This window comes from Myripristis murdjan, chromosome 8 (assembly GCF_902150065.1).
Source record: "Myripristis murdjan chromosome 8, fMyrMur1.1, whole genome shotgun sequence".
NCBI classification, from domain to species: domain Eukaryota; kingdom Metazoa; phylum Chordata; class Actinopteri; order Holocentriformes; family Holocentridae; genus Myripristis; species Myripristis murdjan.
Genome location: NC_043987.1, coordinates 12,878,411 through 12,905,450, shown reverse-complemented (window position 1 = coordinate 12,905,450; position 27,040 = coordinate 12,878,411). Strand labels below are relative to the sequence as shown.

Sequence of the window (27,040 nt, the reverse complement as noted above, 5' to 3'; positions counted from 1 at the left end):
TTAAGTACCAGTACCTCAAAGTATAGTATTTGAGTAAATGTTGGTATGAATGTATCGAAATGTGTGTAAATGTCTGTATCTTTGTACTTTCTGGCTGTGGTCAAACAGCTGGACCTTGGAAAGCCCTCTGTGTAATTCTCTAACGATGAAGAGTGAAGTCCGGTGAGGAGGGAAAGATGCTGACTGTGTTTTCCTGTGTTCTCTCTGCAGATCGTGAGGACCAATCCATCCTTTGCACGTGAGTAACTTGCTGCACCTCTTTCATCCTCCCTTTCTCTCTCTATCCCTTTGCTGAGACTCCTGAATTCTCACTATAGACAACTACACTGGGTACAGCAGAGCATAATTTACAGATCAAATGTTTAATCTATTTTGGACTGAATTACAGATGTTGACACTTCTCAGTACACCTGATCAAGAACACACTTGACAGTTTTTTTTTTGGATGCCTGCTTCTTTAAGCTCTCTGTCCTCATCTTTCATCATTTTTCATGATCATACTATCTCTACCTTAAACGTGCTTCATGTTACCAAAAGACTTTTCCTTTCCTTTCCTTTCCTTTCCTTTCCTTTCCCATTTTCCCTCTCCTCTTTAAGGTGGCTTTAAGGCGATTCAGGTGATAAAACAGCTTGATGGGCTGGAAAATGAAACTGTCTGGGGATGAAGGTTTTCTGGCCATACCTTAATCGAGGTCTCTCTAATATAGAGGCAGGGTTTCCCCTCTTGTCCTTGTTCCTTACAGTAAAGAAGAATTAAACTGAGTTTATGAGAATTCTTATCACTTAGTACACACTTGGAGTTCATTTCAAACTCTAGGAACACTTCATGAGGATTAAGCATCACTCGCCCTCATTTGAACACCCTCCCCTGGATTAGCTGGTTTTCCGGTTATTTTGTCACAGCCTCAACTCTTACTCTAAGGTAGCCTGTCATTTCCTCTTTCCCCTCATGTTTCTCCCCTGCTCTGAGTCAGTTGGCCAGCTCCCATCATCCTGCTGTGTTTTTCACTTTACTTAAAGACTGGTTTCAAAAAGCTTTTTGTGGAAGCTGTATTGAGGGAGTTATGAGTGCGGTTTGGTGCCCTGCCTCCTGTCCGACATGGCAGTGAGTAATTAAGTGCCACTTTCTTTCAGTGGCTGGCATCCCCATTGCCAGTGAATAGATCTCTTGCATAATCTGCCCTGCGTTCGGGAAGCTACGCCCCCTGTTGGCCTCAGTGAAACCATTGTTGCAGCGTTGATTAAATGGGGTTACTCACCTTGTTGAGAAGCTGCCACCTCACTATAAATGATTTATTTATTTGTATCAGTTTCAGTGGAGAGACGTAGCCACGCGTGGGCTCATTTTGGTCTCTCTAAATTTTGTAATCATGTATGAATTATGCACTTAATAGTAACTGAGAGCAAGGGACCAAGTGCCCTGACAACACTCTTGTGAATCTTGGCCTATGACATTATACTCACCTAAAGAGTGAGACTGTGGCAACATACGAACATAGTATCGATATCATCTGGGATTTTGAGTGTCATAATATTGTGATAGGGCATAAGTAGCGTTGTGCAATCATGGCAAAAATCATAATCACAAATATTTTTGGTCAGTATTGGTGTCACGATTATTTACCACAAATAGCCATGCATTTATTGAACTTTAAAAAATGCCTTTTTAACAGTGGATTTCCTTGAACTCGTAAGGCTAAACACTGCTTAGCCTGGCTGAGAGTGAACTTGGGCTTTTAGGGATGAGGCGAAAGCACACCGCTGCAAAGGAAAGGGGTGATCTGGATTTCCGACACAAGACAAAACGAGAGCATGATTGTGAAAAAGAATGCTGCACGATAGTCATTTTATCTTGATTATCTTGTTTTCATAATTGTCGCAAACCAAAATCATAATTGAAAATAAAATTTGATTGATTGCCCCACTCTAATCATAGGTGTTGTCTTTTCCTGGTGAATCACAGTACACTGATGCTGTTATATAACATATTAGACTGTTTTAGCTCCTCTAGTATTTGCCTCTACCTGCTTGGTCATCATAGCCACATTACTAATGATGCATTATATAACATTTCTTGCATGTGGATGTCTTATGAAAGGCACCGTCAGTCCTCCTTGATCTGTCAACTGTGTGCCATCAGCCTGAGAACAGAAAAGGGAGTGGCCCGAGAGACATGAAACTTGTAGAATCTCTCACTTCGCAGTTAAAGATCATAAGGCGGGCCTCCTGACGTGACAGAGAGAGACATGTGTTGAAAGGCCGGTCAACCACCGGGGCGAGACAGGCAGTGAGAAATTGAGACTGTTAACAAAAAGCGACAGACGCTCCTGAAGCCGACCCTCCGACCTCGCATGTTCACACCTTGTCCGAAAGGAAAAAAGAGTAAGATGTGAGAAACTTGGCAAACCGTGATTTCCCCCGAGAAACATTCCACTGTCCGGTTCCCCCACCCCAGAGGAGCTATGAAGACATCAAGCCAAAGTGAGATGAGTGTATCCGACTTGACCTATATCACCGAGCCCGTGTCCGATGTGCAAGGACGCGCCCATCGAGCTCTAGTGTGGCAGCTAAAACAGCAATGCTCTATGTGCAGCAGAGCTAATAGCCAGCTAGAGTAAAGCCACTGGTATGTATCTGGCTGTAGTGTTGCTGGCCTGATTTCTGGGTTGGCCCTGGCTCTCTGGGCTCTGGGACCTGACTGTGGGAGCTGCGGATGGCCCTGCCTGAGCAAGAGCTATCATTAGAGAGCGGCCTAAAAGCACAGCCTGGAAACTTTGGAGACCTGCCCACCAAACCACAGGGTTCTCCAGTAAAAAAAAAACAAATGACAGGCGAATGGATCGATTTGGAAAGCAAACAACAACAGATAGGCCGATTCTCTCTCTTTCTCTTTCTCTTTCTCTTTCTCTTTCTCCCTTCCTCTACTTCTCTTTTGTCTGCTGCACAACAGTCGCGACTGCCACAACGATATGTTAGAAAGTGTGTTTCTAACACATCATCATTTACATCTATCGCCCCCTCAGTCTGTTCATGCATATATTGTTGCTGTCTATTATATCCCCTTCTTGGCTTCCAGAGGTGAATCAGGCGCTGGAAAGACAGAGAACACCAAGAAGGTCATCCAGTACCTGGCCCACGTTGCCTCCTCACACAAAGGACGCAAAGACCACAACATTCCTGTGAGTGCCCCGCTGCCTACATGCTTCCCTGCATCGTCATGGCTGAGTCTGTTTCTCCTCTCCCCTCCCTCCCCTCCCCTTCTCTCCTCTCCCCTCCTCCCCCCTCCTCTCCTCTGAAAGACATTACATGCAACCTACCTCTGTTTAATGATCCATTTCTTCTCGCCTTTAATGAGAAATTGAATGTCTGCCTCGGCATACCAGAGCTGTTTCTTAGCTCAGCACATCATCGTTTCATTATTTATTATAGCACCATCTAAAATGTGCTGAGGCAGAAATGCTACTATGCCCCTTCCATATCTTAAAGGAACAGTTCACATAAAACTAACAAAAAAGATATTTTCCCATTTAGCCTAAGCGTTCTCTACCCATCTGAGAGTTTTCTGATTTTGGCACAAGGTCCCCTGCCTGCTGCAGTTTTCCCCGACTCAGTGGGGCTAGATGGGCATTCATTTGTGGAGTTACTGTTGCTGTGTAAAAAAACAGCAACAAGTCTTCACAAAAACAGTGACACATGTATTCAGCATAATCCACGGGGAGCAAAGAGTTTATCACAGTGATACTCAACTTATGGCCCACGGGCCAAATGTGACCCCCTATAAGCATAAGCAGTGACCTGCTTATCATTTGCAAATTCACAAGGAAAATTTGAAATGAAAATCCAATTCTAATTTCTATCAGTGAGTAAATATTCAGCAGTGTCCCCAGGGTATTAGTAAGGAGGTAGTATATTAGCCTATCAGCAATCGGTCCGATGTGCAGAGGCAGTGACATTTGATTTCTGCAAAACGTTCACGTGTAGTTGATACTGAATTTGCCTCTCTGCAAAGATGAGTGAGGACCGCAAATGTTATGCAGGAATGACGTTAATTTCCCATAAATGTGTATTTCACACTAAGAGCTTAAATATGCTTTTCATTCTGTCCCTGGTAGAGGCAGTTTATGCTTATGGTTTTAGTTTATGAATCATTCCAACATTTGAGTGATTTATGAAGGAGGCTACAGCTATATGTTTAATGTTGTATAAACTCTTCCAAATGTCAAACTAAAACTAAATTGCAGTTGCAGCTTTTAAATGCAGAAAAATATGTGATTTATCTGTCATATAGGCTAACTGTCAATCCTTGTACCAAGTTAATTTAGTTAATAAGTTAATAAGTCAGTTAATTCGCAAATAAAGAATTTCCAAGAAAGATGATTTATGGACCTTTTAATGCTAAATCATGTCATCTGATAATTATTATTAATGTTTTTTTATTAACTGGCCCCTGGCTTCCTGTCATTTTGCAAAAGTGGCCCCCACTATAGACTAGACAAGGAGTATGAATTTGAAGTGGCTAGATAGTTTGCTGGTGAGTGGGAAAATATATTGTATTTTGAGTGAACTGTGCTTTTGAATGCATAGCTTTATTGTTCACCTAACATAAATAAATAAATAAAACAAAATATAAACTATTCCCTTATAATATATTTACCAATATATTACATGAAATATATTACAATATATTACATTTAATATATGGAATTACAATATATTTAAATATGTTATGTATTTGAAAATGTCTTAGCAATACATGGAATAATATATTGGTGAAACATATATGTATTGCATCAATATATTTTAATATATGGAATAATACATAAGTAATTGTGCATTTCAGATATTGCAATATATTGGAAAATATAAAGACTAGTTCCCATATATGGAAATGTATTATCTAATATATCACATGATATTTTCCAATATACTGCAATATATTTTTGTTTTTCAAGGGTTGCCAGCTTGCAGCCATGTACTCATTTGAGCTAACCTAATCAGTGTTAGTGTAACCTGAGCGGTCAGCGCTCCTGTTTCATTTCATCCTGTGCCATTCTGTGAGGCCTAATGTATTCTTGTCCTCTATAGCGTGTGGCCTGTGTCTGACTGTCTCAGCGCTTCTGGTTTTTAACACTTGCATTTGTCTGTCCATAACAAACAGCCCGAATCTCCCAAAGCATTCAAGCTACAGGCAAGTGCATCTCCCGCTTTCTCAAGAAAAAAAAACTGTGCTCCGTTTTGACTTTTGCGTGTATGTGCATGCCCTTCTCTCCAACTCTCTCTAAATCTCCGCTGCTGCCATAATGATGTTGACACACTAATCTAAGCTCTCTTTATGAGATATTTGTTGGTGCTGGCTCAGTTTTCTCATATGGGTATCTGGTACTGACTGTTTCTGCTGTATAAACCAGCAGGCTCATAATAATAAAAAATTTGTTTCACCAGTTGGTTCAGGTTTATTGATATTAGAGCAGGAATTTGCTGGTGTTTTGTCAAAAACATAAGAACCAGTCAACTGCAAACAAATAGGATATATGTGGTTATTAAAACTGTTGATAGCAGTGCTAGTAGAGCTGCAACTGTTGCTGCATGGTCTTGCTGTTTGCCAGTTCCCTGTCTTTGTAATTCTCGTCATGTTCAGTAGGAGTGCATGGAAATCACACTGGCCACATAAAATATCTGTCCTCAGATTTACACCCAACTTTCATCTTTTTCACCTTTCAGAGGGGTCAAAATCTGATGAATAACAGCTGATAAAGCATTTAAATGAGCACTAAAATATATCACCTATGGTTATTTTATGTATCCTTGGTATGAAATGGAGATGTCAAAGACTGAAACATGAGAGTTGTTGATTAAACCTGTCATCTGTGCATGCTTTCCTTTTGTGCTGTGCTGATAGATAGCTCATGCATGTGTGTAGTTTCAAGAGCTTTTTCTGTTAATGTTCATTCATAGCTTGGCTGGTCTTTGGGCTTGGCTGTACTAATATTACACTGTCATAGTCACCAACTCTAACTGTGTCCTTGAGTGTGCCTTTTGCTGCTCAGTCAATAACCAAATAACCATACACAGTGGAATGTAACATGTGGATGCTGTGGCCTTGCTCAGTCTGTATCCTCACCTGGGCTCGGATTTTAATTGATTAATGAAGAACATAGATGAGTTTTGGTAACATGGTTGAAATCTAACCTGGAACTGTGCTGAATATTCCAGCTAATCTTGATTTATGATCCACTGCTCTCCTACACAACCATCTAATATTTCCCAGCCCCCCCAGCTTTTCTCCAGTCCTCTGTTTGCTGTGTTCTCCATAAAACTTGATATTTTCTGGCCCGCATCCTCTCTGCTCGATTTATCCGACAGCAGTATTTCTCTCCCTGCTTAACCAATACCTTATGTTTCTGTGCCCTTTGTCAGTGGAATACCTGCAGAGGCAGAGGTAGTTTTAGATGAAACATATAGTCTACACAGCGCAAACCACCCATGCACACTCACAGGCCAAGATTTTGCAAGGTGAAACGCCTGCTCGGTAGCGACTGTAGTTTGTGCTCCTGTGCCAGACTGCACTGCCCGTGCTGACCTCCTTTGTGCTGATTTCCCTCTGCGATGCTTTACGGCTGCCTGTGAGCGCTGGCCAGAGGAATACAGGAGCAGAGGTGGAGGGAGAAGGAAGATGTGGAGGAGGAGAGGAGTTTGGAGAGGATGGAAGGGAGGTGAAAAAGCCAGGAGCAGATCAGAGGGGACCAGACAGTCATAATTCTCCTGGGGAGAAAGACAAACGGAAACACGTGTTTATTCAGCAGTTATACAGAGATATATATGCCCACTGGTTCCTGTGTTATCCTCATATATTCTGAGTTTGATAGATAAGGGGGAAAAGTTAGGATAGGGACAGAAACAGCCCAAACAAGATAAGGTTGATACATTACCGTGCAGTGTACTGTATGTTTGCAAGATGAAGGATGCTTGAAGATTCCCATTTCCTTTCCTCTGCTAGGGGACATGGGTTTGACTGGAGCTCTCCTCACATTCACACAAGCAGACAGAAAAGGAGAGCAGAAAAAAGTCACTCCCTCCATATCAGCAGGTTATTTGAGGTCCTATATAATGTTTTTTTTTCCCCCACATTGTTTTAATACTTTGGTTTGTTGTTGGACAGGTATGCATGCGATTGTATTTCCATCTCTGGTCACTTAGAGAAAACATGTTACAGTGCTCCAGCTGCATGGACTTAAAACCTTGTCAGCCAGAAAGACTTCACCTCAGTCTCATTCCTCTGGAAATGAGTTCTTATTGTGGGGAGATGTTGGAGCTGATCAAATCAGAGTGTGATATCTGTACTCACAATCTACATGAGTTAAAAGTATGAAGGTGGACCTTTTGTCTAGTTGAACGCCGTAGGGCTGTAGCCCAGAAACTACAGTATTATGTAAGTTATGCACAGGATATAAAGATGCATTCTTCATCTAAAACACTGGCTTTAAAGCTAAACTCTGGCCATTTTCAGCCTGGACCACATTTTCCCATCTTCTTCCATCATACCAATCGATTCTGACAAAAATAGAATTTGCTTCAAGAGGCGTTCCAGTACAATGGACACTCAAAATCTATTGCAAAAGCACCTAAAGCACGTCTTTTTTGACACATTGAGAAGACGCATATGTAGAAAAGATGTAAATAGAAATAATCTAAGGCCATGTCTATCTTGTCCAGTTTTGATGTTTTAGGTCTTAGGTCGTTGTTTGGGCCACTCTCTCTGGCAAGCAAAACACAAGTTGCTCTACTGTGAAGCATTTGACAAGATTTTGGCCTTGGTATGATTGCAAAAAAAATGGCCAGTTATGCTTTAAATCTTAGTTATGGTATGTAGTTAGTAGTGTTATGGAACCAGCGTCTCTCTCTTTTACCTCTTTTGGCGAGTATTACACGGTGCAACTGAAGTGCAGTGAAAATCATGAATTTGGTTTGCCTTACAAATCGAAATGTTCCTTTTCTTTCTGCCTTGCCATCTCTCCTTCTCAGCCTCTTCACCTCTTTACCAGCACATCTATATAGGGCTGAGGGGTGTCCCATTTTTTTTTTTTTTTTTTGGTTTGCTGCTAGCCAGGCTTGACTGCCCCAGAGCTTCAGCCAGCCAGCAGCTGGGAGAGAACTAACTCTGTCCCCTCTGGGCGCTCAGAGGCCAGAGGAGTATCCTGGAGTCGAATCAAGCCGGGATATATCGTACTGTGGGTGGGGGCAGCAGCACCAGCAGCTATTTTTGCTCTGCCTTTGCCCTGGATAGAGTGAATTTTGTGTGTGTGTGTGTGTGTGTGAGCATGTGCAGAGCAGTTGGAAGTGTAAGGGAACATCCCAAACCGCCCATCAGCCTAGGTTTTGAAATTTGGGAAGCAGCCATCATTACCGTCACAGCGGTAGAGTTTTCCGGAAGTGTAGGGTATATCATTGCGACCATAGGAATGTGCAGGGAGGAAGAGGGTTTTCACTCAGCAGCCCATATGCACCACTTACTGTCGGGCATATGGCAAAACACACTTGCTGTGCTGCCTCTGTGGTTTTGCGAGCTCTGTCAGACTGTTTGGTTGTCTTGGCCCCATAACTTGTTGAGCGCCCTTGACAAAAATCACATTATACTACAGTTGACTTAAGTAAAGCCAGCAGAACCACGGTAAACTTCTGTCTGTCTGCATGATTGGTTTAACATATTGTCCTGGCTACATTATTCTCAGTCAGTTCTGCTATGGAGAATTGGATTTTACCTTTCCAGCTTATGTATGCTTTTGCAGGCAAAGATTCATTACTGGTTGTGTTAGTGATGTTTGATGTATTGCTGGTCTCTCACCTCACTGTCTTCCTCCACAGGGTGAGCTGGAACGCCAGCTCCTTCAAGCGAACCCCATCCTCGAGTCCTTTGGCAACGCCAAGACAGTGAAGAATGACAACTCGTCTCGCTTTGTGAGTTTACTTTCCTGTTTAAAGGAAAATACCTTTTTTTCTGACTTACCCACAAGATGTTTGATACCACTTTCACTTCTGTACGTCTGAGTTTTTTTTTTTTTTGTTTTGTTTTTTAATTTCAAGTTTTGTATTTCAAATACAGATGATACATTGTACAAATAAGACAGCTTTGGAGTTGCTGAATGGTTTATTTTTTCACTTTGATGGAGCTAGGCTAATGACTCCCATAGACTTCAAGTCTTTATGCTAAGCTAACACAAAATACTACCCACTGGAACCAAACCAGTGGGTGTACAGAGGTGAACGTGGTATCAAACATCTTGTCTCAGTCTGGATAAGTTGGAAAAGGAGTATTTTGCTCAAAACTTTGGAGTATTCCTTTAAATGATTACACAGACACAGATAATATTGACGAGGGAATGAGATTCACCTTAACCCTGCACCACGCCGTTTACATTTGCAATGCATGACATGTACACAGAGATGTGTCTTATCCAACCTTGAGCATGAAACACTTGCTTCTTGTCAAAATAGTGTTTGCTTATCTTGAACAGCTGTAGTTGGCCCTGTGTAGTTCTGCCATAGATTCATTGTATGGAAGGAATGTCAGGCTTCACAAACCACTGAATACAAGAGATATGTAGTCAGCAGTGAGAATGCATACTGTGTAGTTGTGACATCGTGAGTTCAGATCTATGGGTCTGTCTCTTTTCAGGAATTCAATTCAACTGGTGTACCAAAAAAACATCACACAAATAAAGAACTGATTTCCTGTATGGAATAATACACTCCAGAGACACGTTAAAGAGTACAAAAGTGTAAATTTAAGAGACACCCCCTCCTCCCTCCAAAAAAGAAAAAACCAAAAAAAAAAAGACAGCCAAAGTATTTGGTCATCATTTGAAAATATTTCAAAGTTGTTATTCAATCAGCATGGCAGGAATAAAACTGGCTGAAAAAAATAGATTTTTAAAGCAGCTGGTTATGCTTGTGAAAACCAAGATTTTTATCCTGTCATGCTTTTCTTCAATTTATCACGAGCAGATTGCAATTCCTTTAAATTATCATGTGATTTTTTTTTCTTGCCATGCAGATTTGACAAATTTTACTGACCAAATTCTTTAACACATTTTTTTAACAGATGTTTTTCTCTTTATATTTTTACATAATTTTAAAGTGATAATTTATTTCTGAAGTCATTTAGTCCTCTACTTTAGCCCCCTGAAGCATAAGTGCCACAAAGCGGGCCAAAGCAATGCTATTTTTTCTCTGTTAGTGGGTGGGGAATAACAAGAATCAGAATAATTCACTTACCAACCGTTCATTTTCACTGGTGTTTGATTGTGTGGCAAAAATCATCCAGCATGGTTCAGAGGCCACATGAATCACTGTCTGTCTCAGACTAGAGGCAGAATAATGACGCCTGCTGTAAACAGATAAATGTGCACACACACACACACACACACACACACACACACACACACACACACACACACACACACACGTTCTCAGGAAACCACAGACATGCCTGGCATTCCTTCTGACCTGTAACCTGGCTTTTCCTAATATAGGCATTTTGTTCTCCACTGCATATCTGTCTGCAATAATCCAGAAAGAGGCATTTAAAAAGGTGCCTGAAGTGAAAATAAATAGCTAACAGCTGGAAACACACACCGATACCTGCTCATACACACATACACACACACACACACACCCACTCACACATGTTTTAGGCTAACCCTAGGATCTACCTGTGAAATTTCACATTGGTCACTCTATGACATCTGTTCCGAAAGCACCATGAATCATCTTCTGGATGAACCAAAGCCATTTATATGTCACTATAACAGTAAAATGGATCTTTTTTCTTTCTACAGGGGAAGTTCATCAGAATCAACTTTGACGTCACAGGCTACATCGTTGGGGCCAACATTGAAACCTGTATCTTAATTACTGGGACAGCCTGAAGGAGTGGAAGGAGAAAGGATTACTTTCCAAAAAAAAAAAAAAAAAAAAAAAAAAACAATACTGAGGGATGAAGTTAAAATACAGAGGGATGCTCTGAGTTTAGGGCTGAACTTGGAGAGCAGTGGTTAGGCTGTGAGGCTCTCCAGGGCTTACGCTGCACCACAGAAATGCGATTCCTGCTCTGCATACTTCCCAGACTGAGCTGGAAGGCACGGTACTCTCAAAGAACAGTGCTTTTATTTATTCATGTTTATTTATGCCTGCTGAGCAGAATAATAGATAATGGGATGAATTGTTTTTGTTGGAGCACTTTTCTGAATAGTAAAGAATCGATGACTCTCATCAAATTTGTTTAGAGTTTCAATAACATTGATGAGCTGCGTACTTTATGTGAATTCTCGTTGTTTGTAAGGTAAGCAATTTTGTGCTCTAAAAAAAACTCTTGCTTCTGAGTGGCAAAATCACATTCCCTTTCCTGCGCTCTAGATCAGCAGGTCTGACAACTAAACGATAGTAATACTTGAAAAGTTATTTAATATCCATGTTGTAGTTTCCCAGTCATTCCTTAACCTGTACTCTCAGACCTTCTGGAGAAGTCGAGGGCCATCAGGCAGGCCAAAGATGAGAGGACCTTCCACATCTTCTACCAGCTGCTGGCTGGAGCTGGGGAGCATCTCCGAAGTGAGCGGCACTGTCTATTAATAACTAATCAGATCAGACTTGGACCATGCAGGCGCGCCCCAGCAGAAATTGGCTGCGTTTGACTATGTTTCATTGAATTAAAATGAAAAAAAAAACAAAAAAAACAGTCTTGTTCATACCATGGGGACCTGCTACAGTTTAATATATGGTGAAACACTGCACAGCAAATTGAGGGAGTCCCATTTCAAGAAATGCAATTTAAAAGGCATTTGAAACCACATATAAATGTGATTTGAATCCTAATGGGAAAATTAAAATTCAGATTTCATGTGGCTTTTTTTGTCATTCGGACTACAGAAAAGTCATCCTTGCTCAAATCAGGTAGACCAAAAAAATGGATTTGCACTGCCTGTCTGAGCATAGCCTTTAAAATATTATTCTCTTATGTTATGAAGTAGGTAATTTAAAAAAAATGTCACTCCCTCCCTCCAGCCCTAACATATTCAATCGCTCAGTGTCTCCCTCGGTCGCCCACTGTGTCTAGTTTAATTATGTTTGCTCATAATGAATGCAGATATAACACACCTCGGGGTTTGATCATTTTCATTCTCTTGTCTCTGTGCTCTGACCCTCTCCTTCTCCAGCGGACCTGCTGCTCGAGGGCTTCAACAACTACCGCTTCCTGTCCAACGGTAACATTCCCATCCCTGGCCAGCAGGACAAGGAGAATTTCCAGGAGACCATGGAGGCCATGCACATCATGAGCTTCTCACACGACGAGATTGTCTGTGAGTGGCAGTGACAAACACTCACTTGTTGGTCTTACTCACTGCACACCTCCTTTCCTCTCACTCTCTGCCCTCCTTGACACCGCAGGCATGTTGAAGGTGGTTTCTGCAGTGTTGCAGTTCGGGAACATCGTCTTTAAGAAGGAGAGGAACACTGATCAGGCCTCCATGCCCGAGAACACAGGTAAACAACCCAGTCAGCAATAAATATAAAGCATACACTCCCCTTGCCTTGCCAGTGTGAGTGGTGAGTCATACCTCCAGAGCCTGAGACAAGTTTCTGACATGAGTGCAGGAAACCAGCACACACACACACACACACACACACACACACACACACACACACACTTCTCACTCAGTGTAGAAGAATTCATGCCTCATTAGAAACATGATTAAACTACTGCTGGCTCATTTGTCACTCGGTATCAAAATGTTAATAAAAGTGTCATCCTTCCAATCAGTTGCTGAGATGTCAGATGTTTGTGGAACGTATCATAATCTGGGGGTGTGAATCTTTTGCTTAACAAAGATTTGATTTATGATCGATTTATGATTCACTTGTTGGTGATTTCATTTTAAAAACTGTTTTCCTTTTTCGTTTCTTTTTGGAGCAATTTAATATGTGAATCACAAATCAACAAAGTATTTTAAGCCAAAATTTTATGTCTGTCACTTAATGAACATTAATATACAGTGTTCAATACTGAAAGAAGGCAGAATTTAACAGTATTTATTCTTAAAAATAAAACAAAGAATTTTCAGGAATCAATGATTTGATTCAAAGCAGATTGCATCAGTTCAGACCAAAGTCAGAGCAATTCATTCTGATCAGTGCACTTGAACTGGCAGAATATATAATCAGTGCATCGACGCAGTGAATGAATTACTACATCTCTGCTATAATCATATACTGTTTGTGTGTGTCCATGAAGTATTATGGGAGATGAGACCCCAAATGCAAAGTTTAGTCTCATGTCTTGGGTACAGACTCATGAAAACATACTGCCACTCTTGTGAGGACCCACCCGAGGGAAGCCCTTGATCCACTTTGGGGTCCCAACCCACGGGGGGTTTGAAGAATTTGGATGTAATAATTTCTCCAGGGATGTGGAGACAGAGTTTGGCAGTGTTTGCAGAACTTTCTAATAAAGCTTCTCCAAGAAATCATAAAAATGTGCTTAAAAGAGTGCTGATCTTGGAATGGTTTTGCCCCTACATCATCATAATGTTTAGATAATCGTCAGCCCTCCTGTTCTGAGAATCTGTGCAAACATAACCCCTGAATTGTGATAAATTTTTTGTTACATATGTGAAGTCTGGATTTATATTACGCAGTGAGTTATATCCCCTCCTGTGTTACCGCCCTCCCTCAGCGGCCCAGAAGTTGTGCCACCTGCTAGGGATGAATGTGATGGAGTTCACTAGAGCCATCCTCTCCCCGAGGATCAAAGTAGGACGAGACTACGTCCAGAAGGCACAGACCAAAGAACAGGTAAGACATCATTTAAAGCTGCATTCCAGTTTTACTGCCTTTTGAAATGAATGAGAAACACATCAGATTTAGGGGAAAATGTATAAACTATTAGGCTTCTGGTTTGTCTTAACAGCAGCACATGGTTTTATATCACACTGTGATAAATCTGTATCACACATAAAACTGCAGCAGCATTGTTTATATTCTCATATTTGTGCCCATGTGGCCATATGGCTCACAGGCATTCTGTTACTCATTCTGTCTCTCATGGGCACTCTCTCTCGTTCTTCATACTCTGTTTCTCCCCAGGCGGACTTTGCCATTGAGGCCCTGGCTAAGGCAACATATGAACGTCTGTTCCGCTGGCTGGTCCACCGCATCAACAAAGCTCTGGACAGGACCAAACGCCAGGGGGCCTCCTTCATCGGCATCCTGGATATAGCTGGCTTTGAGATCTTTGAGGTGCTTATTGTGCTGCCTAACCTCTAATAAGCACATCTTTGCACCAAAAATATCTTCCAGTCTTTGTATTTTTGTTTCCTTCACACATAACATAACCTGAAAGGTCAAGCTTTTTATTATTTTCATCAATTTGCGCAGATAAAAACGCCAAAATTACATTAAAGTATAAACAGCATGCACAGATCCTCCCCCTAGGGCTTGTGAACAGACAGTTTAATGAAAAAAATCTCTTTTGCAAAACTATAAATTAAGGTTGCATCATTTCAGAATAAGTAAATGGAAAAAAACAACATATCATTGCTCTGTTTCATCGATCTCTGTTTCTCCCTCCTCTTCCAGCTGAACTCGTTTGAGCAGCTGTGCATCAACTACACCAACGAGAAGCTGCAGCAGCTGTTCAACCACACCATGTTCATCCTGGAGCAGGAGGAGTACCAGAGGGAGGGCATCGAGTGGAGCTTCATCGATTTCGGCCTCGACCTGCAGCCCTGCATCGACCTCATCGAGAGGCCGGTCAGTGCGTCATTTACTGTATGTGTGTGCATGTGTGTACATGTGTGCATGTGTGTTGTGTAAAACAATCTGTCCTCGCTGTACCTGTGACTGCAGACCAACCCGCCTGGTATTCTGGCTCTGCTGGATGAGGAGTGCTGGTTCCCCAAGGCCACAGACAAGACGTTTGTGGACAAGGTGCTGCAGGAGCAAGGAACGCACGCCAAGTTCCAGAAACCACGTCAGCTAAAGGACAAAGCTGACTTCTGCATCATCCACTATGCAGGGAGGGTATGTATTTCTGGCCTATTAAGCAGTGTTGTATTCTGAGTATTCTCATCCTCCTGGGCATGTTGGCTCTGTGGTTGCCATGATGTCCCAACATTAGCAAGCCTACTAGTTTTGAATGTGTAAATATGCTACTTGTCTGAGAAGGCTGTGTCTTTCTCACCAGCTTATCCCCATTTCTTTGATTAAAAGGATGGTAAACCCTGCTTTTCTTATTTATTACTATTCTTGTGTACCATCTTCATGATCTGCCAAGATTTGATAGTCCCTAAATGTCAGGAATTATCATAAAATAGAGTTTTAAGGGCTGCATTTTTTTTTTATACAGTAATCTGTTCCAGCAGGGTTGGGTTGGCTTTCATTCTCCTTGTAGTGTACTGATAGCGGCCATTTTGATGTGAAATAGCAGGGTAAACATAGGTGTTACTCATGCCATTAGTGAAGGTTTCAGAGGCAGGGCCCTGTTCTTGTATATTCTGGCTCACTGCAAAGGCTCTGGCACGCTGAAAAGCAATGGAATTAATTAATTAATATCATTAGAAAACACTTGTGTTTACCCTGCTATTTCATGTAAAAATGGCTGCCGTAAAACTGATTTATTATCTGGACCCTGATAGGGCCAACCAACTGTCAAGCAACAAATCCTGTTTAACTAACATTGTTGTAGAGCTCACTTGCAAAAAACCTCCAGTTTGGAGGGTTGTAATAGAACATGTTGTGGCTGACCCTGTCAAATTATCATATTGAAGTGCTTTGCTAGCCCTCACCTCTTCTGATATAATGGTTGATTGGTAAAATGATCCTAAACATGCTGTGCTGCACTGTTACTCATTACTGTTTGTTGAACATGGCTGAGGATAACAGGTGAAGCTGAAGTGGCTATCAAACGGGGGCGGGAATAATAAAAACTGAGGTTGTTTTATGACAACAAGAAAACAGACAAAAGGAATTATTAGAAAAATATGCAACCAATTTGAATCCAGTTCCGTGTTGCACCACATGGTCACATCAATCTGAGGTCAAGTAGCAGCTGGCTATATGAAATACTAAATTTTAAATAAGTTACTATTATTCATGTCGCTTTAATAGCCTCAGATTCCTCCATGTTCTCTACTTGACATCTTTATGGAATACCTGTGTTTTTGGCTTATGTTTTGTTGCCTTCCTCGGAGGAGGACTTAGCTCCTCTTAAGGTGCATTTAAGCAGGTCACTGCCTCTACACAATAGCCCAGTTGTGTTACTACTGCTGTAGGAAACCCACATCTGGTTCACATTGGTGTGAGATTGACTTTTCACTGCGTGGCGGTTACATAACGGAGGTTTTCAACTTTCACCTTGGTGCGGTGCTTTGCCATCTGTAGAGAGGAGGCAATGGTCCAGAACATTCCAGAGGAAACTTTCTGTCAGCCACTGCATGAAAGCTAATACCATCGCTCAGTGGTTTAATTAGATTTACCTGTATCTCTTTCTCTTTCTTGCACATCTATACACACACACACACATACAAACACATGCAGAGGACTAAAGAGCATCAGTCAGCCATACCTGACCTCAGACCTGGACCTGGACGTTATCGTGACAAACGGGGTAAAACCTCACGCTCAAGATATTTAAATTTATTCGGTATTCAGCACCTGAGCCAGCAATAAATTTTAACTTGATCAAATAAATCTTGTATGATTAAGTGATACTGAAGTGGAAAATAACCACAAACGCTGACTTTTCCTCTCCAGGACTCTGATGGAACCCATAATGAGATACAGTGTTATAGCCCTCAAATTTAAACAATAGTTTAGTGTGTTAACTCTGTTTCAGTTACCTGTTGGCTTATGCACTAATCCAGTGTTCTTCATACTGTGTTCAATGTTGGACAAATACAAGATGAAATTCACAATCATGTCACAGAGACTAATCCCATCAACACACTCCAGAGCAGTAAGTAGCCCCACAATGTAAAGAGACCAAGCCTCGTTCAGACGTGTAGCTATCAACTGATCTGGGATCTGGCTGTTTGGAAGTAATTATATTAACCCTCATGGAGCACCAGCTGGTTGGGGTTTACCTCACTCACAATTCAGATCGTTATTTGTCAATCAAGTGTGCTAAATTCACTTTCAGATATTGTTTCCTGTGATTGCTACACTTTCTAGCGCACGATAAATTGTCCTTTATTGGAAGGCCAGTTCATCTACTACTGCAAGTAGGTTCTAACAACTTCTGAAAGTTATTTTGAAATACTATTAGACCCAGATCTGAATGTCACGTAGGACATACCAGATAGATTGCTGCCAACAGGTGCAGTAACAGACCGGCACCATTTACCTCAGAGACTGAAAGCCAATCTTTCTGAGCTGCATTTTGAAAGCATTTCTCTGCTATCACACAGTTTGCACTGGAGAGTGTCAGTAAAGAAGGGAAAGAGATTGGATAACATATAGCAAAGGTCATGAATGAGATTTGATACGATGCTGCCAACTTCACAATTTGCCCCTCCCACCAGAAGACCATCAAGATGCTCTTTAAACTTACTGTAAATCTTGCACTGTTTCCTAGGTAACCAAATTCTTGCAGAGGTAGTATGGTAATTTTTGTTTTGATTTGTTTGGATCGTGGAGTCGTGTTACACTATAACAGATGGCAACTTTGGTTGGAGACACTTTCCACAGCAGTGTCATTTCTTGCATATACTGTGGATCTGTAAAAGGGTTTGAGATTGTATAAATTACTATTAAAATTTTGGACAAACACGGTCTGGGTAAATACTTACACTGAAAATAGGTTTTGGCCAACCTGACACGTTATTGCCTAATTTCATCATGTAAATCACTTTATCTGATCCAGAAATGCCATTTTTATTAGCCTGCTCTTTGTTGCAGTCTGAGCATTATTTCAAGTGCCTGTCGCTGCTACAGGGCTGGACAAAGCGGGGGAGTTTGGGAAATCCTTGGCTTCAGCTTTAAAACTGAATTTCTGAGGGAAATAAATGGAAATGTAACATTTTGTCGCACAAAGGCTGCATTGATGCTCAGGAAATGCTACCTTGCACCTCCTTAGGTGGACTACAAAGCTGACGAGTGGCTAATGAAGAACATGGACCCCCTGAATGACAACGTGGCCACGCTGCTGCACCAGTCAGCCGACAAGTTTGTGGCTGAGCTCTGGAAAGATGGTGAGTCTAGCGACATTGCTTTGCCATTCACTAAAATGGCATACAGAGGTCTCGGCTTCTAATTATCCTGCATTTATCTGGCACCAGTGCTGCAGGAATCCTGACACTGTTGTTCCTACTGGGGATGAAACCTGAAGTCGGTGTGCAAAGTATCAAAAACATTCTCTTGCCCTTATCTTTTGCTGGGTTTTATCTTGCACGCAGAGCATTATAATTCGGCGAATCTCCATTTTAATAAGAAAGGGAAGTTCTTTCTTTCCTCTATCAGACCTCCTGTGTGTGTTGTCTCCTGCTTCATGGTTTCTCTAATGTGGGATGAGTATCGCCAGTCAAAACACCAAATGCAACTTAGGTAAACCAGAGCCAGAGCACTTTTCCCTCGTCGCTGAATGACTGATTAATTGCTCATGACTTTCCCCTCCAGTGAGCACACAGTTTGTATTTTGAAGGGATGGAATGAATGAATTGTACTTTTTTTTCCCCTTACTTTGACATTTATTTATTTTGATGAAATTATAGGCAGGCCAGATGGAAAGGCAATGCATTATGTAACTCTTTTTGGACTAATGTTTCTTCTGATTAATGATCAGCTATGATAAGACTAGCCTGAAATAATACCAGTGCTTTGGTAATATGCATGGAATATTCCACTGGATGAAGTGACATTACTGTTAACTGCCTCTTTCACATTTAATCAGTGCTTGTTTAAGATTTTATGTTTTATGTAGGAGTGTGATATTTGTGTTAGTATGTGTGTGTGTGGGAGTGGGCCTGTGTTTCTGGATGTGTGTGTGTGTGTGTGTGTTTCTGCATGCCTGGGAAAAAACCTTCTCTTCTCTCCTACCTTGCTGTCTTCTCTCTGTGTCTCTGTCTCTGTGGCTGTAGACATTCAGACGTTTCAGAGAGCCTCTTTCTATGACAATGTCTCTGGGCTTCATGAGGCTCCAGGTGAATGATAATAACACTTCCTTTTTAATGTAACACTGGCTTCTCCTCACCCTCTGGCTGCCCTGTAGGGCTCATTGGTTCCCTGCACTGTCATGGCTGCACCCTGCACCCCTCTGGCTTTGCATGGCTGTGCACTGTCATTGTATTCCAGCTCTCTGATACTAAACGTTTTCATTCTTCCATCAATGCTGGTGGCTTAATGCTGCTCTTGGACGGTTAATGTGCCAACTTCCTATTGCTTGAGTAGTAAGCCAGGTAAGGCATTGCTTCTTGTTATTACGCAAAGAACAAGGTCTAGTTTTCTGGTGAAAAGTGAATTAATGCAATAGAAATTAAAATAATAAGTAACTAAGTAAGTATTAACATTCTGGGCAAAATAGCCTTTTTCCAGCTTACCGTTACCTGTGCCTGTGGGTAGCATTTTGTGTTAGCCTAGTATAAAGACTTGAAGTCTATGGGAGTCATTAGCCTAGCCTTGTCAAAGTGAACAGCAACTCTGAGGCTGTCTTATTACAAAATAATAATAACAAGAGTCGTTCTTCTAATTTGAGCTGCTTCGACCCTCAGTGGTGTGCAGATCACTGCAATAAATGGAGGGATAAATGTGTTCAGCGGTTACAGTGCCACTGTCTAACTTCTACTAAAACAACTCTTTTTTTAATACAAGATGCGTATTTCAAATATACATAATAAACTGTATAAATCAGACCGCTTTGGAGTTGCTGTAAGGTTTATTTTGTCACTTTGATGGAGCTAGGCTAACGACTCCAATAGACATCAAGTCTTTATGCTAAGCTAACATGAAAAGCTATCCACTGCAACTGAACCACTGGACGTACAGAGGTGAAAACGGTATTGAACATCTTATCTCAGTCTGGGTAAGCTGGAAAAAGAGTATTTCGCCCAAATTGTTGGAGTGTACCTTTAACTTATAATGAGTTATAAAACTGATGTAAATTTCTATTATCCTGGCGTATACCCCAGACTTTTTAACAGTGGGATGGAGAGACCTTTGACACGTTTCTGCACTGAATCTGATTAAAACTGAATTCCTCAAGGTGGGGTGGGCCAGCTCAGAGCAAAATGCCACCACACCTAACAAGGGCAAAAAATACCGCACTACCTACACCATAGACCTACAGTCATACAGTACATCGCGCTAATGAGCGGGTCTCGTGTAAATCCACCGAGACACCTCTATTTAAGGAAATTCCAATGACTGTATCCTCTCAAAGGACTTACCTACACATGAATCCTGAGAGGTGCGCTGAGCCGAGCCGACAGCTGGGAGACGGGTAGATACTGCAGGACCATCACTGGAGCCAGAATTGATATAAACTCCTGCTCATGAAGTGCTGGAATTTATAATCTGTTTGACATGAACTGGGCCAGGACAGAATATTTCAGCAACCTGTATGCCAGATTTCTCGTCCAACTTTGTGTCAGTATTCTTTTTTATTAAAAGATGAGTGGATATACAAGTAAACAGAGGGGTGCAGGGTTGCTCTGTGGTCCAAAGGTAGATTTACCAGAGAAAAATCTCAATGGGATTGTGTCCTTGACTTGAGCAGAGGTAGTTCTACAGTTCAATTGTAAATAGGGAATTGCTCCAAAATTGACATTTAGGTTGTTATTCTGCAAAAGTAGGCAGCCATAAAAAAATAAAAATTATCAAAAGAGAATTATCAAAATAACTCAAATATTTTAATAATAATAGCAAGTTTTGAGTTATCAGCTTTCTAGTGATACAGTGCAAGTGTATGACGTCATCAAAACTGCAATGCATTATGGTTTCCATAATTATATTATACTTTTTCTTTCATTTTGTAGCTCTAGATAGCAATAGGAAATTATTATTATTTTTCCAGAGTCTGATGCAATGTAGCGTGATGATCTCAGAGGGGTTTCTTTTATTTTCTTTGATGTTGAACGTTCCAGTGCCAAAACTGATAAAACAAATGGAAAGAGAAAAAAAAGGAACATTTTATAGAAAACTTCACACCGTGTGGATCAACAGCCTAAATGATGATTTCAGTGGAAATGTTTGTTAACTGAGGGAAGGAATGGTGCCTTTATGAGGCGGCCCATTTAAGTGGCAGAGTTTAAAAATTGGTCATTAATTTTCCTTACATGACATGTGTTTTTGTTGAAGAGCTCGGTGAGTCTTAGCCTCTGCCATCAATATTTATGCATGTCTGATGATGTTAGGGTGTCTTTGTAAATGAATAAATGCTGGTGTGTCATTTTTCACCACTTGGAAAATTTACATCTGGCTGGCAAAGTAAATGCTCTCATCAGTAGTTCTTCAACTATATAAGGAGTCATTTTGCCGGCCATATACACACTTACTTTTTAGACCATTGGGTAGTTTTTGTGTGTCTCCTAAAATGGAGAGACAGTTGGACTAGAGGAAAACGTGTTATCACAGGGGACATAAAATATAACATTCTGCCATCTGGTATTAGAGAGGAAACGGACGGATTGGGACATTAGCTTGCCCATATTACCAGGAGAAGATTATCATTATTGCTGTATTTGTAATGAAAGCTGACTAAAGACAACTGATTCTGATCGGTAACAGAAGTGCCGATTGGGACGGGTTCAGATAAAGAAACTAATGAAAACTTCAAAAGAGGATGTTTGATTAGATGTTTGATTAGATGTTATCGAATTTTGTTAAAAAGAAGTAAACATTTTTAAAAATAACACCTAAAAGTATTAAATCAGTAATTTCCAAAATGGTCCTTCATGGAGACCAAATAAATCACGCACATTGCTGTTATTTTCTTTTTTTTTTTTTTTCTAGCTCCTGCTTAAGACTTGCATATTATTATAAAACAGCCTTTGTTTCTGAACAAAGTTGAATGTTTGTTGATGAGAGAAACCAGCCCTGTGTCCTGATTACCAGTTTTTCCAGTATAACCAAACCGGCTGTCATCAAGTCAGCAGGGGCAATCATTGTCTGTCATCATGTTAGTATCAGAAACTTTGAAAAGAGCAAAGCATGCACAGTTGAACTCGCTTTTTTATTGGCAATGCTTCCTGACAAATATTTAGACTGGATTAAAGTGTCCGTTAAAGACGTATGAATGGAGCTCATTGCGAGGACTTTGCTCTTTTTCTGCCTTGGCTTAAAAACCTCTTCAACCCTGCAGGTCCCATCTTTGGGTTCGTCATTAGAAATGGATCCCATGTGACTGGGCTTTATTCAAACTCACAGAATTTTATTTTTTAATTCCTAATCCCACAAGGTTTCCAAAGATACCAAATATGCCCTGCTGAGTTACAGGGAAGTGTGTGTAAAATGATGCGTAAGACGTAGATATAGATATTTTGCTTTTGATGTAATTGTGCCGCCATAAAAATCCCATCTTGGCTTTGAGTTTGCCAGTATATTTATATGATGTAACTTCAGTGAAGCGTTGCAACCTGCAGATACAGAATATAGACTATGTGACATTGCCATACAATATGGAACTTTTTCGCCCCATTTTTCAAGCTACTTAACAGGAAATTGAGGGGAAACATAGATCAGAGTTCAAGAGGTTAACCAGCCAGGCACCTCCCCTTGATGTACTCAATATATAACTCAGGTACACTGCCAGCCATATCACCTGTAGCCCTCCACTAAAGGTAGTCTTTCTCTCTTTCTGTTTATCTCTCCCTCCAATACCAGTTGACCGAATCGTGGGTCTGGACCAGGTCGCAGGGATGAACGAGACGGCGTTCGGTGCCGCCTACAAGACCAAGAAGGGCATGTTCCGCACAGTGGGCCAGCTGTACAAGGAGCAGCTGTCGAAGCTGATGGCCACTCTGAGGAACACCAACCCCAACTTTGTCCGCTGCATCATCCCCAACCACGAGAAGAGGGTGAGCCGTGAGATTGGACATAGAACTGCTCCATATCTAATCCACTGTACATTTGACCTACATATGTCATCAAACCCCGCTAAACAAAAACACGTCTGTGACAGAAGCCGCAGTGTCCACTGCAGACGCCCTGCAGCCAGTCACCTAACAGGGTCAGGAACAGAGAGAGAGAGAGAGAGAGTGAGCAAGACACAAAAGGGAGAGCAAGACATGGGCTTTCCGCCTTCATAAACAAGACCTTGGAAAGATTACAGGAAGTCAAACAATAGAATGGAGATTTATGGGGTCTGTGGGATTGTTAAGTGATGCCTGATGGGTGGGGACTTTGATGAGATGCACTTGTTTCTGCAGTGACCAGAAATGATGGCAAGAAGCAGTGGTATACTAAAGAGGGCCAACATAATGTAGGGTTTGTCATGGAAACAGCTGTTGCTAAGACCAAACATTAGTGTACAATGGGCTGTTCAGTTAAATTGACTGAACAAATGTGTGGAACATAAATCCATAAGTATCAAGTCTTGATCAACAAAGTTTACTTGACATTAACTGGAAGGATTTCACTAGTAACTTTAGTCAGTCATTTTTTAATCAAGCCCTCTCTGCATTGTTCTAGACTTTGCCAGCGCTCCTCATTCATCTCCCTCTTCTTGTTCCACATTCCTTTCCCACTCCTCCACTCGTTTTTCACCCCCCTCCCAGGCTGGTAAACTGGACCCACATTTGGTTTTGGATCAGCTGAGGTGTAATGGTGTTTTGGAGGGGATCCGTATCTGCAGACAGGGCTTCCCCAACCGCATCGTCTTCCAGGAGTTCAGACAGAGGTAACTTTCCCCGTCTGCCTCACTAAATTATAGATTATAACGCCTCCTGTAAAGGTTTGCAATTCAAATGATATGCTACAGCACAATACTCAAAGACTAAGTCATAAAGCACTACACTAGTGTTTCATTGGGTGGAAAATCTCATCCTCTTCTCATACTCTCTTTAATGAACATGATGTATGACTGTCTGAAGTCTAGCACTATGATTTTGCACTCCTTTGATTAAAGATGGATGATGGGTCTGGTGTTGTCTTGTTACACTCTACCCTCCTTTTGAAGCTGTTTGATATCGGCAGAGCTCTAACCATCATTCAGGACACAGAGGCCCATGCAGCACAGAGGCCTCAGCCAATACTCTCTCTCTCTATATATATTTCTCTTGATGCTGCCTCCCTGTCCTCATAATGCTCCTCTTTCTCTGTTCTCTGTCCAGGTATGAGATCCTCACTCCCAATGCCATTCCCAAGGGCTTCATGGATGGCAAGCAGGCCTGTGAGAGAATGGTAGGGACCTGGGTTTCAGTATAAAACAGAAGTAATGAAAGTGTTACATGATGGGTTGTAAGGACTGCCGTACAAATAGGGTTCAGACTTTATTTTGATAATCTTACTGATTTTATTTATGTTTGATATGTTTTTTTTAAGTTGTGAAATAAATCAAAATGTTGTTTTAATTTCTAACCCTTTCAGTAACCCTTTTTCATGAAACAAAACCCACAAAGCCATTTAGCTGTGCACTTACATTAAGCATAAACATCGCAAATATTTAGTGATGTTCACCATTCTGAAGTGACATGCTCATTAGCGTGTTTAAAATAGAGAGGCTGTCATAACACACAGAAAAAAAATGTGCTCCAAGTGTCATGTCTGATATTGTTGGATAATTAGCTTCTAAAAGAGGCAAAACAAAGTTAGATGGTTAGATGATAAATTACCCCCTTGCCTATGAAGCAGTAATTCCTAAATAGAGAGCTTTTGAGAATTCCCTACTCCCATTACGCTAACCACTTTTCCTTTCAGTATTGCCTTGTAGTCACCAAAAAAGGCAGTTTTGCATTATAGCCATCTCTTCCTTACCTCCTATTTCTCCATCCCTTGGTAGATCCGAGCCCTGGAGTTAGATTCCAACCTGTTCCGCATTGGCCAGAGTAAGATCTTCTTCAGGGCCGGTGTCCTGGCCCACCTGGAGGAGGAGAGAGACCTGAAGATCACCGACATCATAATCTACTTCCAGGCTGTCTGTCGAGGATATTTGGCACGCAAGTGAGCAGTGACCATTTCTTATGTTGATCTGCCTCTGCTGACTTCAGTTGATTGTCTGATGGCCCACAATTTGCAGCAGTCATAGAATAATAAAGTGTCTGCTACACTGAAGCATTGTTATAACAAAAATGTGAATTTTTTTACTCCGTTGGTCTCAGTCTGTTTGTGCTCTCTTCCTGTCTCTGTAAAGGGCCTTTGCTAAGAAGCAGCAGCAGCTGAGTGCCTTGAAGGTTCTGCAGAGGAACTGTGCAGCCTACCTGAAGCTGCGTCACTGGCAGTGGTGGAGGCTCTTCACCAAGGTGGGACAGATACCTGAAAAAGATTGTTATGGTGTGGTGTGGGTTTGTTCAGTAACATTTTACATAAAATAAAATTTAAAAAATAGGAACTCTTGATTTTAGTCCTGGGTCCTATTCAAAAGTACTTCATGTTGTAGCTTGAGAGTCAACCCAGTTTACCTAAACAAACAATTAGATTTTGGATTTGTTTGCTTGCTAATTAGGCAGGAGGCTAATTGAACAAAGTGTCCTGTGTTGACATGGAAGCATAGATAACTTCAGTTAGAGATATTTAGTAGTGTGAATATATCTGTCTGCTTATGGCAAGATGGTTACAAAAAGATTTATAAAAATAATCAGTACTGAGTCAAAAGCAGCACAGAAATGAATGACGTCTTTTCAGTTCTGTTTAGATGGCCAAGTTGTACACTTCTAAATGCAATCACGTGTTAACAGTCACTGTTGCCCAAAAGCTCAGGACCTCCAATATGGCTGCATATAAGGATGTTGCATCACTTCAAAGTTCTCTTTTCTTCTGCACGTGCAGGTGAAGCCCCTGCTGCAGGTGACCAGGCAGGAGGAGGAGATGCAGGCGAAGGACGAGGAGCTGATCAAGGTGAAAGAGAAGCAGAGCAAAGTGGAGGGAGAGCTGGTCGAGATGGAGCGGAAACACCAGCAGGTCAGTTATAGCCAAACCCATCTTCAGCAACATCTCTGGAGCCAAATCAAACAGTTCACATGCACTGAACTCACTTGTCCCAATACCTTATGTCAAATTCCTTTGTGTAGAGTTTGCTGAGTCATAATTTATCTGTTATTTTTTATACCATCTGCAGAGCTCAGTTCTGATTGAAAACACCATACAGAGGATAAATATTCATAAGTTATATTCTGTTTGCTTAACGAAAGATCACTGATTGGTCCAAAATATGGGTATTGGTCATGTTTGTGGTGAGTATCGCTGATTTCAGGCTGGAAATAACATCTTTTGTGTGTGTTTTTGTAGCTAATGGAAGAGAAGAACATCTTGGCGGAGCAGCTGCAGGCAGAGACAGAGCTGTTTGCCGAGGCTGAGGAGATGAGAGCCCGTCTGGCTGCCAAGAAGCAGGAGCTGGAGGAGATCCTCCATGACCTGGAGTCCAGGGTGGAGGAAGAGGAGGAGAGGAACCAGAGCCTGCAGAATGAGAAGAAGAAGATGCAGTCCCACATCCAGGTGTGTCCTGGGAGTCAGATAGCTGGATGCTGAGCTGTGAAATGTCAAAGTTAGAGGAATATCTACTTACTAAAATTAGTCATGCAACATATCATCACTTGCTGCTGAGAAACTATTTTTGCACTGCTATATAAAAAAAGATCAATTAGATTTGGAATGCGTCTCTATTGATAGAAAAAAGAAATTCTATTTTCTCACAACTCTTGATTAAATACTTCATATCTATGTTGGGTTGTAGGACCTGGAAGAGCAGCTGGATGAGGAGGAGGCTGCCAGGCAGAAGCTGCAGCTGGAGAAAGTGACAGCTGAGGCCAAAATGAAGAAGTATGAAGAAGACATTTTGCTGCTGGAGGACCAGAACTCCAAGTTCCTCAAGGTGAAAGAGAAGTGTTTTGGAGTCTATTTT

At 41.4% G+C, this 27,040-nt stretch overlaps 1 protein-coding gene across 1 annotated transcript in view; it reads left to right on the top strand.

Annotated features, from left to right (window-relative positions):
• Positions 1–27,040, top strand: part of LOC115363396 (myosin-10-like) — an 81,520-nt gene that overhangs the window by 39,133 nt on the left and 15,347 nt on the right. The window contains exons 4-23 of the mRNA XM_030057581.1: positions 211–238; positions 3,077–3,179; positions 8,863–8,955; positions 10,836–10,899; positions 11,509–11,607; positions 12,213–12,356; positions 12,445–12,540; positions 13,730–13,848; positions 14,140–14,292; positions 14,632–14,805; positions 14,902–15,075; positions 18,128–18,242; positions 22,867–23,060; positions 23,760–23,881; positions 24,315–24,384; positions 24,983–25,143; positions 25,334–25,442; positions 25,969–26,100; positions 26,428–26,634; positions 26,873–27,010. Of these exons, the coding sequence (XP_029913441.1) occupies positions 211–238; positions 3,077–3,179; positions 8,863–8,955; positions 10,836–10,899; positions 11,509–11,607; positions 12,213–12,356; positions 12,445–12,540; positions 13,730–13,848; positions 14,140–14,292; positions 14,632–14,805; positions 14,902–15,075; positions 18,128–18,242; positions 22,867–23,060; positions 23,760–23,881; positions 24,315–24,384; positions 24,983–25,143; positions 25,334–25,442; positions 25,969–26,100; positions 26,428–26,634; positions 26,873–27,010 (2,495 nt within the window). The remainder of the gene's footprint in view (positions 1–210; positions 239–3,076; positions 3,180–8,862; positions 8,956–10,835; positions 10,900–11,508; positions 11,608–12,212; positions 12,357–12,444; positions 12,541–13,729; positions 13,849–14,139; positions 14,293–14,631; positions 14,806–14,901; positions 15,076–18,127; positions 18,243–22,866; positions 23,061–23,759; positions 23,882–24,314; positions 24,385–24,982; positions 25,144–25,333; positions 25,443–25,968; positions 26,101–26,427; positions 26,635–26,872; positions 27,011–27,040) is intronic.